Source organism: Coenobita brevimanus, chromosome 5 (assembly GCF_032717465.1).
Source record: "Coenobita brevimanus isolate Jiangsu-jjx chromosome 5, ASM3271746v2, whole genome shotgun sequence".
NCBI lineage: Eukaryota > Metazoa > Arthropoda > Malacostraca > Decapoda > Coenobitidae > Coenobita > Coenobita brevimanus.
In genome coordinates, this window is record NC_136958.1 from 41,562,870 (window position 1) to 41,581,471 (window position 18,602).

Here is an 18,602-nt window from a genome sequence, read left to right on the forward strand (position 1 = left end):
AGAGAGAGAGAGAGAGAGAAAGAGAGATGGAGGGAGGTTGGTGTGTCGTGTGTCGTGAGAAGGGAGGTCGTAGGGTGGGTGGTAGTTCGTGGGAAGACAGATCGTTACTGAGTAGGGACAAGGACGCCTGGAGGTCCTTTTGTCAGGGACACCCCTCACAGGATGCAGCATCAGACAATAAACAGATCGATGGACCACCTTCCCTTTAAAATCGGCATGATACTGTGATCCCTGCAGTGGAGAGACGCAGGTTGATGATGATGATGATGATAATGATGATGATGAGCTTACCTAAATTGATGATGATGATGATGATGATGATGATGATGATGGTGGTGGAGGTGGTGGTGACGATGATGATGATGATGATGATGATGATGATAAGCCAACTTGAAATGATAATGATGATGATGAGAGTAATTGAAAATAATGATGATGATGATGATGAGCCGACATAAAATGATGATGATGATGATAATGATGATGAGCCGACATAAAATAATGATGATGATGATAATGATGATGAGCCTACTTGATGATGATGATGATGATGATGATGATGATGATGATGATGATGATGATGTTTACAAGTAACTCAAACTTGTACGCCTGAAATTGAAGCTGAAATAATCGTGAATAATGATGAGACTTGAAATAGACGATTAAGAAGTGGTCTGCCTCGAAAGGTCTTACGTGCATATAAAAGCCAGGTATCAGTGCAGTGTCTGGTGATGATGGTGATGATGATGATGATGATGATAAAGGCAGTATTGATGCTGTTGATAACGGTGTTGATGATGATGGTGATGTTGTTGATGATGATGATGATGATGTTGATAACCGTGTTGACGATGATGATGATACTGATGACGATGATAATGATGATGACGATGATGATGGTAATGCTAATAATGGCAATAATGATGATAACGATGATAATAATAATAATAGTAATAATAATAATAATAATAATAATAATAATAATAATAATAATAATAATAATAATAATAATAATTAATAATAATAATAATAATAATAATAATAATAATGATATGATGATTAGCTCAATTATGCAGGCTTCGAAAGTAGTGAAAAAAATGAAAGAGTGAAAGAATGAAAACAAAACAGAAAAGAAAATAGTTGGCGTTTCTGCAGGTGAAGGGAAAAAAGAATGAGAGGAAGTGGTTTGCCTCGAAGGGTCTTACGATGCATAAAGAAGGTAGCATTAATTCAACAGTGGAGTAACAGAGGCTGATGATGATGATGATGATGATGATGGTCTTGATAATGATGATAGTATTGGTGATAATGATGATGATGATGATGATGATAATGATGTTGATAATGATGCTAATATTGGTAATGATGATGATAATGATGATATTATTGGTAACGATGATGATATTGATGTTAAAAATGGTGATGATGATGAGAATAATGATAATGTTGGCAATGATGATGATGATAATGGTAATGATACAGTAATGATAATGACAATGGGAATAATAATAATAATAATAATAATAATAATAAGGGTGATGATTATGATGAGTCCATAAACGCACGCTCGAAAAAGAAAACGGAAAAAATAATGAATGTTTTTGCATGGAGTTGAAGGGCAGACTATTATAGAGGGAGGATGAGGTGGCTTGCCTTGTGAGATCCTTCAACACCCACGTCTGCCTTGGTTTTCCTGTCGTGTTATGGGATGAGCCGCTTGGGGTGTGGGGGAGGGGAGGATAGGAACGTCGGGGAGGAGGGAGGGGAGGGGGCAGAATGTCGAGGGGAGAGAGAAGAGAGGGGTGGGGGTAGGAATGTTTGGGGAGGAGAGGGGGACAGGGAAAATGGAAAGACAGAGGAATGAAGATCAAACTGTAAGGGGAGAAGGAATGTGTGTGGAGGGAGAGAGAGGATGGGGGAGGGGGAGAACAAAGGGGAGGAAACTGTAGGGGAAGCAGTTGTGTTTGTGGGGAGAGAAGGGGGAGATTGTAGGGGTGACGGGGGAGAGGGGAGCTAGAAATATATATAGGAATGGGAGGGCATAAGACAAATAGGGAGTAGCGACAGAAAGTAGAGGGGAGATTGGGGAGAATACTGTAGGAGGGAGGGGGGCAAATGTGTTGGAGATGGGAAGAGGAGAGTCTGAAAGGTGGGGAGAAAACTATGAGGAGGTAGATAGAAAGGGGGGTAGGAGGAGGAGAATGAGGGGAGAAGGAATGGGAAGAAAACTGAAGAGGTCGGGAATATGAGGAGAGAGAGAGAGAGAGAGAGAGAGAGAGAGAGAGAGAGAGAGAGAGAGAGAGAGAGAGAAATGAGGAGAGGTTTGTAGGGGGTAATTAGGAATGTGTGTATGGGGAGTGAGTAAAGGAGGGGAGTAAAGGTAGACAGGAGAATGGGGAGAAAAGTATAGGGGAAGGAGGCAAATGGGTGCGTAGGGCCAAATGAGAAGATGGGAAGAGAACTCTATAGGAGGTGGTGGGAATGGGGAGGAGAGGAGGTAGGAAATGGGAGGAAAGGATGGGGATGGGGAGTAGAATGGAATAGGAGTTTCGGGAGGAGGGGCAGGGGGAGGGGAGGAGAGGACGGGAGGAGGAGCGGAGGAGGGAAGGAGGAAGGGAAGGGGGAGGGAGATTTGTTTGGTTCGTCTTCCTCATCCTGCACATCCCCCCCTCCCCCCGCCATTTCCCTCCCCTCCTCTCCCTTCCACAACATCTCTCTCATTTCATCAGTCTCTTCTGCCTTTATTCTTACCTTTACACATTTTTTTCCCTCCATTTTCCTCCCCTCCTCTTCCTCTTCTTTTTTTCCCCTCTTCTCTTTATTCCTTTGTACTTCTATAATTCTTTTTTCTCTCTCGATTCTTTTTCCTACTTCCCTATCACCACACATCTCTCCTCTCTTGCCTCCTTTTCTCCCTAACTTCCCTGTTTCTTTCCTTCTCTTAGCTTCCCTTCTGCTTGTGTTCATTACCCTCCTTTTAGTAAACCTCTCTCCACACTTGTCTCTCAATATTTTCCTGTCTCCTTTATTTCCTTCTTTCTTCCCTTCTTTCAGCGCTCCTTCTTACTTCTGTCCTCAGTTCCTTCTCTTCCTCTTTACCACCTTACCTAGGCACATCTTACCTTCATCCAGCCCTCCTTTCTTCTTTGTTTTTCCCTTTCTTATCTTCCCCTAGGATTCTTTTTATGCATTCCATCTTGTCATTACTTGTCACACATCCTTCCCCCCTCCCCCCCTCTCTGTCTATCTCTGTCTCTGTCTGTCTGTCTGTCTCTGTCTGTCTGTCTGTCTGTTTCACTGGTGTGGTTCCTATTGCCGTCACAGAATAATAGTATACTCGTTCAAAAAACTATCTTACCACTATCTTATCGCGTTTTTTCTTTAAGTGTATATTTCTGAATGAACTGTTTAATTTTTATGTTTGCATTGTTCTTTCACCATGCCATACTTATAAAATTTCTAGACATTTTCAACTAGTAATTGGAGACTATTTTCCTACGTTTTTTCCAGTTTCAAAATATAAAGATGAAGGTTATAAAAATGTATATTTCTGATCCAGTGTACAGTCGCTCCAAGAAATGATGGCAGAGTGTCCAGAAGTTTTCGATCAGAGATAATGCACATACAGTACAGAGTGACCGATGCATTCTGAAACCCTGTCCTTACTTTTGGGGCGACTGTACATGTAACTCCCTCCATTGCCACAGTGTCAGCAAAATGAATAAATAAATAGATAAATAAATAAATAATCATCACGTATGCACTTTTATCATTTTCTATCTTTTCATTCTTCCATTTTCACTTCTCCAAACTTGAGGCGTAATTCAGGGGAAGGAAAAATAAAAATACACTTACACACTAAGCTATTTATTAATGGACACTACACTGCTCTACACTTATAACAAAAAATGTGTTGCGCGTAAAAAAAAAAAGTGGAAAGAATTATGTACAAAAAACGAGTGATGACAATAATATTTTCTAAGTATTCTTTGATTATATATTTTTTTTATATTACCAGGTACATCAATTTGAGGAATATATTACTCCGATTATTGTGATATATTTTAGAGTTATATTTTCTGTTATAGTAGGACAATTTATTTTAGTTAAAGCAAATTGAATAGGGTGAGTTATATGGGATTTTTCTGAAGTCATTGAGTAACTGATCGATGATATGTGGAAGCAGAATACTCTCTCTCTCTTTCTTTCTCTCTCTCTCTCTCTCTCTGCTTCAAACAGCATCAATCCATCTTTCTGAGTTTGTGAAAAAAAAAAAAAAATCAATTACAGAAAGCCTTGTTATGAAAAATGAACTTTGACGTAACCCCTTCAGTACGACGATGTCTTTCTTAATATCTAGCTACCAACAGATGATTATAATAGGCTTCGAAAAAGACACCTCGCACTGAAGGGGTTAACAAAATAAAAAAGAGTAAGGGAGATCGAAAAATGACACAACACCCCCTTCGACCTCCTGGCTAAGCGGGCTCAGGTGAAAGAAAACGGGACCAGATATACATGCCACAGTCTACACCTGCCTGACACACCTGCATGACACAATTACCTGATACACCTGCATAACACCTACATGACACAATTACCTGACACACCTGCATAACACCTACATGACACAATTACCTGACACACCTGCATAACACCTACATGACACAATTACCTGACACACCAATTACCCACCTGCATGACACTTGCCTGACACCTGCATTACACACCTGCCTGACACAATATCACACTTTTTCACTTCTCACCTCCCTTAAACAAAACACGAAACTGCAAAAACACAATCACTTAATCTCTGTCACACTATCTTCACTCTTTCTCTAGCATGAGGCACCTGCATGACCCATCTACCTCAAACTCACCTTCCTGAGGAGATCCACTGACTTCACTATTCACTCATTCTATCTTTCACGAAAACCCAAATGCATCACACTACAGTATTAACTTTTTACAACCATGAAAAATTCCTCCCAAACCTTAACCCTTTGATTCCGGGTGATGTCCAGGTTTGTATACTCTTACTTGTGCCAGACGATTTTATTCAGCTGTAGCAAGACCCCTCGTACTGAAAGGGTATATTAAGGCTACATCCAACCCCTCCCAGTTGGAAAAAAATCCATCCTGAGCTGAACAAAATCGCCAGGAGTTAGTGAGAATAAAATTAAAAAGTTTCCCCTGGTTGATTAGGTTAAGCACTCATGTCTTTATATTTTCAAAGTTCCATAAATTATATGAAAAATTACACTCACACACTGAAATAATGTTCACTGTGATGATGCAACTATTTCGGCCCGACTTGGACGTGAAGAGGATCCAAGTGGGGCCAAAACTGCTATCTAAACACAATAAACACCACGATTATACCTTCTCTCAATCGCACGCGCTCTAAAACATTATTTGGTCACTCGCTGCGTATGCTCTCCCCGCTGCAGGAGTCCACGCAGGCGCTGAGTAGAATTATATGATGCTTGTTAGTAGTTCCTCCTGGCCTAGAAGCTCCCGGAACTCCCCCACACAGAGGAAACCATAGCAACGAGATAACGCTCAATAAGATCACATTTACAATTCGTTCTGGGCAGCCATATATAGAAAGAGAGATATAGCGAGGCACAGATGTATAACAAGAGGTGCGATATAGCAGAAGATGGCAGTATATACAGAAAGACATAGGGGTATGACAGGAGATAGGGCATATATCGGAAAATGGCAGTGAATATAGAAGCATGTGACAGAATTACAAAAACACTAATATAGAAAGAGACAGAAGTATAGGGAAAAAATGTAAATATATAGACTGTCAATATATAGAACAACGAGAAACAAGAGACAGAATTACAGGAACATTAGGAGTAAGAGAGTCTCACAGAATTACAAAGACATTATGATACAGAAAAAGTGATAGACGTCTAGCAAGAGATGGCAGACTAGAGAAAGGATGAGAAATGAGAGATAGAGTTATAGGAACATTAGGAGTAAGAGAGGCTCCTACTTAACATCACAAAAACATCAGTCCTCAGGGAAAGGGTGTTTGAGCCCACTGGAGCCAGGTGAGGTCGCCCTTTTACGTCCTCTTGGGATGGGTTGGCGTTGAGTAGTCAAGTCTGGCTTCCCTTTTGACCCTCTGCGTTGAATACCAAAGCGTTGATATTATAACCCTTTAACTCCTTTATTTTTTTTTGTTTTATTTTTGCTCTTTCCAGACTAATATATTCACACAGGATAGATTTTTCGAACTGGAGGGGGGGTCTGATATATTCGTCATACGCCACATCATTATAGTTAAGCTGAGTAGAATCGTCAGGTGTTGGACAGGTAAAAAGGAATACCTGCGTCATCGAACTGAAAGGGTTAAGCTGCCACTGTCCCGAAAGATCTTTTATTACGCTGCGTGTTGTAAGTTGTAAAAATCGCTCTGTTGAAATAATCCCACCCGCCGTGAATGAGACGGCCCTAGCATGTATTGGCGCGTGAAAGTGTGTGTGACGCTTCGGAGGGCTGGTAGGCCTCTGGGAACGGGTTATCAAATCTATGTCCAGAGTCAAATACACACATACACACGCACCAGAATAAAAATAAAAGGAAAATTGATCTACGTTTTTTGCTCTGGGGTGAAGTATTGCTGCCAGACATTATGCAAGTCTTTACTGGTTTCTTTACTACCAAGGCGTCTTTTCCTTTACTATCAAGGCGTCTTTATTTTATTCCAGTACCGTCAGACGATTTCATTCAGCTGAGGGAAGACCTGTTGCAACGGGGGAGAGGCTGGGATGGTGTACAGTCGTGGTCAATAATTCCCTTACACCTCTTCGAAACTGTCTCAGAACCTAGTGGAATTAATCTACACTCGAATCAGTGGCTATCAACTAGGAGTGACATCTCGCTTCATTAGCCTCTTCAATACCCTGACGTCTTTTTCGTGTGTGTGTTTGTGTGTGTGTTTGTTTGTTTAGCCCTGGAGAGACTTTCTGATATGAAGGATTACATACAGCCCTTAACTGCGGAGGGGGGGGGGGGTCGCCTAAGCTTCATGAAATAGTCTGACGGGAAGAAAAAAAAAAGGAAAGGAATAATGAAGAAGACGTCCTCTGGCTGAAGGTGTTCATGCTGAGCCCTTGCAGTGTAGAGGGGACACTGAACTGGACTGCACAAGTAATAATAATAATGCCCAGGTGCTCACAGCCTCTCCCACGTCACCACTACGATCATTATCTCATTTTGCTCGGCCCATGAATGACTTACCTACTGAAACAGCTACTGAAGGGTGTATCTACGCTCTATAAATCTCGCACAAGGTTAAGGAGATAGCCTAGAGATAGATCATCGGACTGAAGGGACCAAGATCTCAGGTGGTGACCCTCTCATGGCCGAGAGAAGTCGCCGGTACAGAGGGAAAAAAGTTTCTTCCTTGCTGATTCATACCTGGTGGTTCGGAACTGCTTCGATCGCTGCCCGTTCGGTATTTAGGTCATATTTCGTAGATAGATAGATAGACAGACAGACACGGAGACAGACAGGCAGGAAAGCAGGTACAATGACAAACAGGCAGAGAGAGAGACAGACAGACAGCGAAGACAGACAGAGAGATCAACTAGGGTATGAACAGGGACAAACTGTTTACCTTGACTGTCCTCTCGTCGAAACAACAGCTTAGAGTCAAAAGCAGAGGCGAGATGGCCAATTTAGGAACCTTCATCTCAGTAGGAGCAGGTAAAGGATGGGGAGGTGGGTTTCTGCTGATGATTTTTACGCTCGAGGTCCTTTGTAGATTGCCTCCGTTCTTAACCCTTCTTTATTTTTTATCATTATCATTATCTCTCATCTTCCATTCAGAGTCTTCCGTAAACATTCTTTCTGTTTATCTTACGTTATTTATCTTCTCGCCCAGGGCCTTGCGTAGACAGGCTCGTTTTTATTTTTATCTTTCATTATCTTTGTTCTTATCTTCATCTGTCTTTGTCTTCGCGTTCTCGTTCATTGTCTTACGTACATTGCCTTCTTTATCCTCGTCCTCCTCCGAGTTCAAGGATTCAGCGTTTTAGGATTAAGGGTTTTAGGAATAAGGGTTTTAGGATTTAGCGTTTTAGGATTAAGGGTTTTAGGATTCAACGTTTTAGGATTAAGGGTTTTAGGATTGAACGTTTTAGAATTCAGAGTTTAATGGATTCAACGCTTTAGGATTCCAACGCCTTAGAATTCAGCGCCTTAGGATTCAATATTTTAGGATTCAATATTTTAGGATTTTTGCGTCTAGGATTGAATGTTTTTGGATTCAGCGTTTTAGGATTCAGCACCTATGGATTCAACGCTTTTGGATTCAATGTCTTCGCAGTAGGGCCTCAGGGGATGCCAAGAGCCGCATTCTAAAACCTCTTCCAATCAATGACGTCTTTTTTAATCTTAACCAGGCCACCTTAGATTACTCCATTCATCTTTAAGGAGCTCTCTTGCAGGGAAGGAGTTATTGAACGCTCTCTGACTCCTCCAGTACGCAAAATCTTAAGCTGAAAGAAATCGTCTGAGAATCGTCTAACTTAAGAATAAAACCGAGAATGTCAAGTAACTGGAAGAGGTAAAACAGTGATTGGAAAAAGCTGTGCATAAGCCCCCCATTTTCTGACGGTCACTTGTAAAGCCCACGATGAGAGGAAGGTGTGTTGTCCTCTTTACCTCGTCACTGAATAAGCCTTGTGATGTGGTATGCGGGTCAGGCACACATCACATTCCCAACTTTTACATGCTGGGAATAAAGCGTTCTGATTCTCTACCCCTTTGCTGTATATGCTTTGGGACGTGACATGCAAGCTAATCGCAGCTACAGTTCTGTCACAATAACTTGGCCCAAATTTTCGACTGTTTATTGTTCAGCCAGCTCAGTTACACAAAAAGACAATACTGTGGTTCTACATTCTTCCCATAGCACTTCTTCGTGACTAGCATCAAATTCTAGTGTTCATCGCTTGTTACAACTCAGCATTCAAGATGGGCAGATGATAATTTTAGGCCAAGTTAGGGTAAAAGGGGTAAAATGTACACAGCTGTTTCAAAATGAGGATGAAACGTGTTTAGGTTTCTCCATCTCTCCATTGACTACGCTTTACGACGTGACATGCAAGCTGCTCACAAATAATGCTATCAACCGTGCCGGAATGAGAGTTGAAGCGTGTTCGGGTTCTCTGTCTTGCTGATGGATGTGTTCCGTAGCTCTTGGCATGCATACTAACGACGTTGAATGATCCCAACCACTCCAGAAATGACCGTCGAGAGCAGGGGAGCATGTACACTCTTCCACTCGCTCTCTGATCTAAGAAAAGGTTGCAAATCTCAGCTTGGCTTTGATTATCAGGGAAGCAGACGCGGTGATGAACCAGATGGATACGAACTCCTGCCTCCAAACTTCCTCCCAAACGCGGGTCTTGTTAGCACAGTTCCGCGTCTGAAAATGAAGGAAAAGACAAAACGTTAGTTATCAGTGGAATGACCTAGAGATGGAAGTGTTTAACGCTTATGTTGACGTCTTTTTCTGTTCTAAAATTTCGTTCTAGCCACCAACAGACGATTATATTCAGCTTAGGAGAGACTTGGAACTGGAGGGATTAATAACCCTCATTAATCCCTCCACTTTCATAAATCTCCCTAAGGCTAAATGGGGTCTTTTGGTGATGGCCAGATGAAAATAAATAAGTAATCGGATTTAAGACGTTGCTAGACTTGTTACTTAAACGAAATATAAGTTTTTTTTTTTTAAGTGCTTGTAGTTAACATGTGATCCTGCTAATAGTGCACTAAGGGAGTTCTGAACTAATTACAATGAAAAATCCACAAAGAAAAGCATAACAGCACTTCTGTATGTGAGTATAACAAAACACACACACACACACACACACACACACACACACACACACACACACACACACACACACACACACATCTGTTCCCCTGATCTGCGCGTGGATCATTCCCCAAACCAATACATTATTCAAAGCCAAGAGACGGGCAGCTAAAACTATGCTTCCTCCCTCCCTTCCTTGCTTAATTCCTTCCTTGATTCCTTCCCTCTTTCCTCCCTCCCTCCCTTCCTTCCCTTGCTTAATTCCTTCCTTGGTTCCTTCCCTCTTTCCTCCCTCCCTCCCTCCCTTCTCTCCTCTCTTCTTTCCTTCCTTCCTTCCTTTAAACAAGGCAACATATAACTAAGACTTTCAGTATCACAAGATCTCTAAGCGGAGAGAGAGAGAGAGAGAGAGAGAGAGAGAGAGAGAGAGAGAGAGAGAGAGAGAGAGAGAGAGAGAGAGAGAGAGAGAGAGAGAGAGAGAGAGAGAGAGAGAGAGAACACCTGCAACTCCCAGCAACAATAACACAGCTCTCACTGCAATTGAATATTTAACAAGGCTGTCTTGAATCCATCTGACAAAGGATTAGCTAAAAAAAAATAAAAGAACATGTCTACCTGTGCAACTCCTAATTAAGTCGTCAGGTGAGGTGATCTAGGTTCCATTTTCTGTGACATAGAAGGCCTCGTAGCGTGTCTTCCTAAACGATTTATTTTGCATATTACACCTTGGCGTTCACCTGTATTGTGTATATCTTTTTAACATCCACATAGTTTGCATCAGGAGTATACAAAAGGATATTGAGATACAGAAAAAGTCGCTAAAGAAAAGGCGTTACGAATTCACCTGAGCCACCTGTAACATGGCTTCTCTTCTTCTCCTGATTATTTAACACCTGCCTCTTGATTCTCACAGTCCCCCACGGAAATCTGTCTATCTATCTATCTATCTATCTATCTATCTACCTATTGCCAGACGCCTTATTTACTGATTTTCGTTTTCTGTGTCTTTAAGTCTTATTTTTTGAGTTTTTTTTTGACGGCGTATTTTTGCTTTCATTTTCGTTTTTTTTTTTTTTTTATGCTGTACATGTTTCTATTTAATTTCGTACGTGCCTAGGTGATTTATTTTTCATTAATATTCTTTTGCTGTTACCCACTGCAGCAGAAAGCCACGTCATTCACTCACACACTCACTCATTCTGTGTGTGTGTGTGTGTGTGTGTGTGTGTGTGTGTGTGTGTGTGTGTGTGTGTGTGTGTGTGTGTGTGTGTGTGTGTGTGTGTGTTTGTTTTATCTTACCACCAGGCCTGGGTTCACATTTGTCGAGCAGGTAACTATAAAGAAGACCAAGGGGGCAGCTGCGCAGGTAGGCTTTCCATTTATCGCCCTCCTTCTGACATTCATAGTACTTCTCACACAGCTCCTTCTTACCCTGTGGAGGAGGAAACGTGGATGAAGGAAGGGAAGGAACTGAAGGAGGGGAGATGAGAGGGAAGAGGGAAAACTGAAAGGAATGAGGAGAAAAGGAAGGAGGGATGGTAGGAGCAAGAGAGAGAAATAGTAGGACAAGAGGAAGAGGAAGTGTGGGTGAAGGAAGTGAAGGAATTGAAGGAGGGGAGATGCGAGGGAGGAGGGACAGCAGAAAGGAATGGGAAAAAAGAAAGGAAGGATGGCAGGAGCTAGAGAAAGAAGTATTTGAGTGGGGGAAGGGTGAGATTTAGGTGAAGGAACGGAAGGAATTGAAGGAGGAGAGATTGGAGGGAGGAGGGTAAGTAGAGAAAGGGATGGAGAGTAAAGGAAGGAAGGAAGAATGGGCGAAGGAAGGGAGGGAATCGGAGGAGGAGAGATGGGGGGGAAGAGGTAAATTAGAGTAAAGGGATGGGGAATAAATGAAGGAAGGAAGGTAGGAGTAAGAAGGAGAAATTACAGGAGAGAAGAAGGATGAGGGCAGAGTGAAGGAAGGGAAGGACCTTAAGAAGTGCTGTGAGAAGAGAGGAAAGGAAGAGAAAAATAGAAAGGAGAGTAATGGGTCGAAGGAAGATAGAAGTAAGAAGGAGGGATGGTAGGACAGGAGAATGAGGTATGGGTAATGGAAAGGCAGGAAATGAAGGAAGACGATGGAGGAGAAGAGGAAAGAAGCGAAGGGCAGTGAGGAAGAAGAGGAGGAAGGAGAGGAATGGATTGGAAGAAAGAAGGTAGAGAGAAAAGGAACGGAGAGAAAAATAAGAGGAAGAAAGGAATGAGAAAGAGGGAGGGATGGCAGGATGAAAGGAAGGAAGGAAGGAAGGAAGGAAGGAAGGAAGGAAATGTTTGACAGAAGGAAGAGAAAAATGGAAGGAGGAGAAACTGGACAGAATGAGGGATGAAGAAGCAAGAGGATAAATAGAGTAATAGATAGGTAGATAGATAAAAAGATAGACAGACAGATATATATATATATATATATATATATATATATATATATATATATATATATATATATATATATATATATATATATATATATATATAGAGAGAGAGAGAGAGAGAGAGAGAGAGAGAGAGAGAGAGAGAAATGTAGTTAAAATGAGAGAGGGGACAGAGAGAGACAGAGATAGGAATAGAGGTAGTGATAAAAGTATAGACAGACAGATAGAGAGATAGATAGACAGATACAGAGATACAGATGGAGATATAGAGATAGACAGAGACAGACAGACAGACCAACAGAGAGAAAAACAAACACACACACACTCAAGACACCCAAATCTTAAGAAACAGAGCAGATGAAGACGAAGGAAAGGCCAATGAACAAATTATTCAGATTAAAGACAGGAAGACAAGGGAGGAAAATGGCTTGGGAGGCGAGGAAGAGAAGAAATCCTCATCTTAAGGTATAATTTATTACAGGTGAGAATTACGATAAGATTCTTGCATTATGCAGCATGGGAACTGAAGGGTGGAGGGTGTGGTGGGGTAGGGTGGGGTATGTGTGAGTGGGGGGATGGATGGATGAGTAGAGAAATATATGGATAGATGGATAGACAGATGGATGGATGGATGGCTAGACAGATAGATAGATAGATAGATAGACTGGTAGAGAGATAAACAGAGAGAGAGACAGACAGACAGATGGACAGCGAAAGGCAGAGAGGGAGATGGCTGGATAGATGAATGGAGGGGCAGGGAGGCGCTTATAGATAGATAGGATGATACGTATAAAGACAGACTGGCTGATAGATGCATAGATAGATTGATAAAGAGATAGATAAACAGCTAGACACAACTAAATAGACATAAATATAGATAGACAGACAGCTAAATAGACGGATATATAAGTAAGCAGGTAGATAGATAGATAGACAGCCAAATAGATAGGTAGATAGACAGACAAATCGATAAATGATACCGCAATGAGTGGAGTGATTTAGGAACCAATGAATAGATAAACGGATAATTAGAGATAGATAGCCAGATAGATAATACGGCAAAATTAGCATGAATATCTCACTAAAGGATACTAAGGCATAAATTACAAACTAAATCGCCACTTGACGGGGGTTAAGACATCTCCAAAGTCTCTTAATATGCCTTGTCTCCAGAGCCTTACCATAGATTTTTTTATTTTTTATTTTTTGTATAGTCTTCTCCTTCTCCATCATACAAAATATATAGGAGTTGAATTATAGCACGTGGACCCTTGTTTCTAGCGATGTAGGGGGCTACGTAACACCTATTCCTTAGCGATTTATCTAGCATAGTCCATCTTAACCTTCTCTCATACGACATCTAAATTCCTTGAAAATTGACATTGTTTTCATCGCCAGCATACACGAGAAGACTGAAAGGTAATCTGCAGAATAAATCGCTAAGGAACAGCTACCACGAAATCACCACAGTAGTAGTAGTAGTAGTTGCAGTAGTAGTAGTAGTAGTAGTAGTAGTAGTAGTAGTAGTAGTAGTAATAATAATAATAATAATAATAATAATAATAATAATAATAATAATAATAATAATAATAATAATAATAATAACTCTCACCTTGAAATTGGGCCCATCACACAGCACATAATCTTCACAGTAGAGGCGTGAGATGAACTCTGAGTGAGGCCTAAGGTTGTCGTAGGAGCAGGGCAGTTGACCCGCCTCGGTGATGTTGATGGCTGTGATGACCTCGGCACCGCAGAGACTGGCAGCTGAAGGGAGAGGCAGGAAAGTGGTTAGGCAGGGAGGGGTTAGACAGCTGAGGGGAGAGGCAGGAAAGTGGTTAGGCAGGGAGGGGTTAGACAGCTGAAGGGAGAGGCAGGAAAGTGGTTAGGCAGAGAGGGGTTAGACAGCTGAAGGGAGAGGCAGGAAAGTGGTTAGGCAGCGAGGGGTTTGGCAGCTGAAGGGAGAGGTAGCAAGGAGGTGAGGCAGGGAGGTGGAGCAGAGGTTAGGTAGCTGAAGGGAGAGGCAGGCAGGGGTTAGCAGGGAGGTGAGGCAGAAATTAGCTAGGGAGGAGTTAGAGGTGGGGCAGGAAGACAGGGGTTAAGCAGGGAGGTTTGATAGAAGTTAAACAGGGAGGGATGAGGCAGCTGACGGGAGAGGAAGGGAAGTGGTTAGGCAGGGAAGTGAGGCAGAAGTTACATGAGGAGAGCTTCGGGAGGGAGTTACGATATTCTTTATTTTACATACAAAAATAAACAAATAAACAAAAATAATGAATGAATGAATAAATAGATAAATAATAACAGTAATTATAATAATAATAATAATGATAATAATAACAATAATAATAACGGTAGCAACAGTAGTAGTAGTAGTAGTAGTAGTAGTAGTGAAAGTAGTAGTAGTAGTAATAATAATAATAATGATAATAATAATAATAATAATAATAATAATAATAATAATAATAATAATAATAAAAATAAAAACTTACGTGACGGAGGCCTGACACAGATCCTTTCGTCCATATCGAAAGCGTACCCCTCAGCGCACTGCAGCTGGGGAGCTCGCAGGGGGCACTGAAGCTTCGTACACAGGAGCTTCTGAACTTTCTTTGGCCTGCACACATCATAGGTCTTGCAGGTCCCGGGAACGCCTTGGCACAGGAGGACGGGTGGAGTGGTAGGGGGTGGAGGGGGGGCGGAGCAGGGTGGACCGGCCAATTGTGGGTGGACACACTGATCCAGCTCGTCTGAGAATACGGTGCCTGGTTCACACTCGAAGTAGTAGGTCCAGAAGTACCCCACATTCATACGGTCCACGCATCTGAAGGGGAGAGGAATGGGGTAGTTAGAGAGAGAAGGACAGACAGAGAAACAGGGGTAGAGAGACAGAGGCAGACGGATAGAGCAACAGGGGTAATTGGGACAGAAGAATAGAAAGCCTGAGGAACATACCCTTCTGGGAAAGTGGCAGGTTAAGAAATAGTCACTTTCTTGTAGCCAACGCGCTTGGGGGATGGGGAAAAGAGTATTAGGGTGGTGAATGTTGGGGGAGAGGGAGAGGGAGAGGGAGAGGGAGAGGGAGAGGGAGAGGGACAGGGACAGGGAAGGAGAAGGAGAGAGGACAAACTTTCTCTGTCGTTTGGTCGTGCTTTTCCTTCAGCGTGGGGCCGAAGTGATGTGTGTACCGAGGCCTCCCACTACAGACGTCTCCCTCTACGTGTGTAACCAGTCTCATGACGGTGATTTTTTTTTTATATATACTACTTACCCTATTTATCATCAGACGATTTTATTCAGCTTGGTTAGGATTTTTTGAACATTTTTTTTTTTTTTTTTTGCTAGGAAGAAGAACCAAAGGCCAGAAGCCCGTAAAACTGTTCCCTCCATGAAAAAAACACAAACAAGACAACCGGAAGCCAAATTCAAGATCCGTCCATTTCCAGGGGTTAAAATAATACGGTCTTCAGGAACCCATTGCTTACTAAGAGACAGACATAAACTGAGGAAAATCGTCTAACAGTTGTATCAATACATTTTTAAAAAGATCTCTTCGAGCTGAAGAAATTAATCACATAAAAATGACAACGCATACCCGGTCCATACTTTCTCATTCTTACCTCTTCCATTTTCAGTTCATAAGGGGATGGTATTTTCTTTTTGGTTTTCATTCTGGCTTCCATCATCCTTTTTAGTTCTGAAAGGGTATGTCTGACTGAAGGAATAATGAGACGTAAATCTGACTTTTTTTTTTTTTTTCAATAAGAAAAGGGTATGTCTGACTAAAGTAATAATAATAAAAAATCCATTAACCCGTCCAGTCATTACTAAAATATATAAAATTACGTGGAAATAGACAATTAATACACAGCCTGTCTCTCTTGTACATCTACCTATAGCCAGACGCCTCAATCCGTAAGGGGTTACGTCAGAGAAATAGCCTCCATGTCGCCCTGTCCCCTGTCATTTCGCAGCCCTCCCCCAACTCACACTTCCTCTCCCATATACCTCTCCACCCCATCGCTCCACCTCATCCTTGGTCTCCCCCTCCCTCTCTCCCCCTCCACCTCTTGAACGTAAATGGTTTAATCCTCCTCAGTCCTGCCCCTCGACCTTACTGTTACTGTACCTGGCACTCTGTTTACATGCGGAAAACATCGACTAGCGTATTCTTTTTTGTACACTGCATTCCTGGTTCAGTGACCGAGGACAGGCAGGCTAGACTCACGGCCCGTCCACCACCGCGTCTGTCACTGCACTTAGGTCGTAACTCAGGAGAAATTTATGTAGAAAAATAACTAGCGCAAAAATGCCATGTAAAAGCTAGTGCAGGAAAAAAATATGTATGCAGAGGCTGAAGCAGAATAACTCGTGCAGAAAGTGTCATGCAGAAGCTGATGCAGAATAATAACTCATGCACAAACTAAAGGAAAAAATTGACTCATGCAGATCGGGCTGAAAAATAACTCATGCAGAAAACCATGCACAAAAATAACTCATGCAAAACCTCATGCAGAAAAATAACAGTGCACAAACTCACTCAGAAAAATAACTTATGCAGGAACTCGTGCAGAAAAAAATGCATGTACAAACTTATGCAGAAAAAATAACTCGTGCAGAAACTCATGCAGAAAAATAACTCAGGTAGAAAAATAACTCATGTAGTAATTTTTGCAGAAAAATAACTCATGTAGAAAAATAACTCATGTAGAAACCCAAGCAGAACAATAACTCATGCAAAAAAATATCTCAGAGAAAAGTAACTCATGCAGAAAAGTAACTCTTGAAGAAAGCCTTGGAAGTTAAAGTTATGTTTTTAAGATTTTAGTAAAGTATAATTTCCCTAGTTCTAACCCTTTCATAACCAGTTCTCGAGGAAAAAATCTTCTTTATTATTATTATTATCGTATTTATCCCTTTTCGCCATAAACGTTACACCTTATTTTTCCCATTAATATTAAAATCAACGTATCTGTATATCGTCAACAAATTTACCTCAAATAAATGCGATTACACAGAAACGGGGCAAAGGAAAAAAAGGAAAAACGAAAGTATGAGACCTCTCAAGAACGTATCCTGTAAACTGAGTCATATGTTACCCATTCGTTTTTAAAATCTTCAGAGCAATACAAATCATCTTCTTTAATCAGATGACGTCTTTTATTGGTTTTTCCTTGCAACTTGAAGACAATTTTATGCAACTTAGGAAAGTCCTGTCTTGCTGGAGGGGTTTATGACGGTAAGGTCTTCTTCCCTGTACTACGAAATCTCTCTCCGAACTTGAGTATAATCGTCTGGTTGTGGCAAAAATAACCTCAATCACGTCATCGCACAGACGGGGTTATGATGGGGTTAAAAATAATACAATGAAGCCTTTTTTTTTCTCTCATTTTCTGCTAGTTTATGGTTATTAAAAAAATGTTGTTTAAAATACCTGACATATACCAAGCACCGTATAATCCTGTGGTTTAATATACGAGTGTCTATGAATGTTTTTTTTTTTATATTTAGTTACGACTTTGCTAATTAAACAGGAGACAGTACGATCGTAAATGAAAAAACTGTTCATAGGGAGAATGGGCATATGAATGGCTGCAGATACAGGGTGTTGATAAAAGTTTCTGTGCAGTATGTGATGGGAGAGTGGCATCGTGACGTATATGTGAATTTATATTTATCATTAAGACTGGTGACTTCAAATATTCACTGCTTTTAATGGCCTTATATTTATCATTTTCAGCGACCCTTTTATTTTTCATTTCGACTCGGAGGTAATATTTTCACTGGCCTTTGTATTTATCATTTCCACTGAGTATTATTCTCACTTTCTTTTTCTGTTTATTATTTCAACCCTCAAGGTGAAGCCAGACACCAAGAAAGCATTCCCAAGGCTTTCTCTCAGCGGGGTGTCTGAGTGAGAGCAAGGAGTCGGCTGTCAGGGTAAGCTACGTGAAGGCAGGGCTAAGGAGAAGGCCGGAGCTGACGGTAAAGGGAATGTGGGAGGGAGGCTGTGTCAGGAGTTTTAAGGCGCTGTCAGCTACCGGTGAGATGGTCTAAAAGCTTACCTTACAGAACTAGACTAGACTTTTAAAAACTCTCTCTCTCTCTCTCTCTCTCTCTGTATATATATGTATAGACAGATAGATAGATCGGTGTAAGGCAAAAACTGAGCGAAACCTGCATTATGATCACATGTACTGTATATTGCATAATATGGTGATCAGTCAATACCCTAGACATAAAGTACATCCAGGGTGGGTATTTTCTTTTTCTTTTACGGGTTATGCCTTATGTCACTTCTGTTTGGGTGACAGACGCATGTATTGGCGAGTGATGTGCTGCTCTTCGTA

General features: G+C 41.4%; 1 protein-coding gene across 1 annotated transcript in view; it reads right to left on the bottom strand.

Annotated features, from left to right (window-relative positions):
• LOC145398971 (uncharacterized) overlaps window positions 1-18,602 on the bottom strand; it is a 43,007-nt gene that overhangs the window by 13,715 nt on the left and 10,690 nt on the right. The window contains exons 4-6 of the mRNA XM_080271706.1: window positions 14,745-15,076; window positions 13,868-14,022; window positions 11,147-11,279 (exon numbers count right to left, since the gene is read on the bottom strand). Coding sequence (XP_080127832.1) covers window positions 11,147-11,279; window positions 13,868-14,022; window positions 14,745-15,076 — 620 coding nt within the window. The remainder of the gene's footprint in view (window positions 1-11,146; window positions 11,280-13,867; window positions 14,023-14,744; window positions 15,077-18,602) is intronic.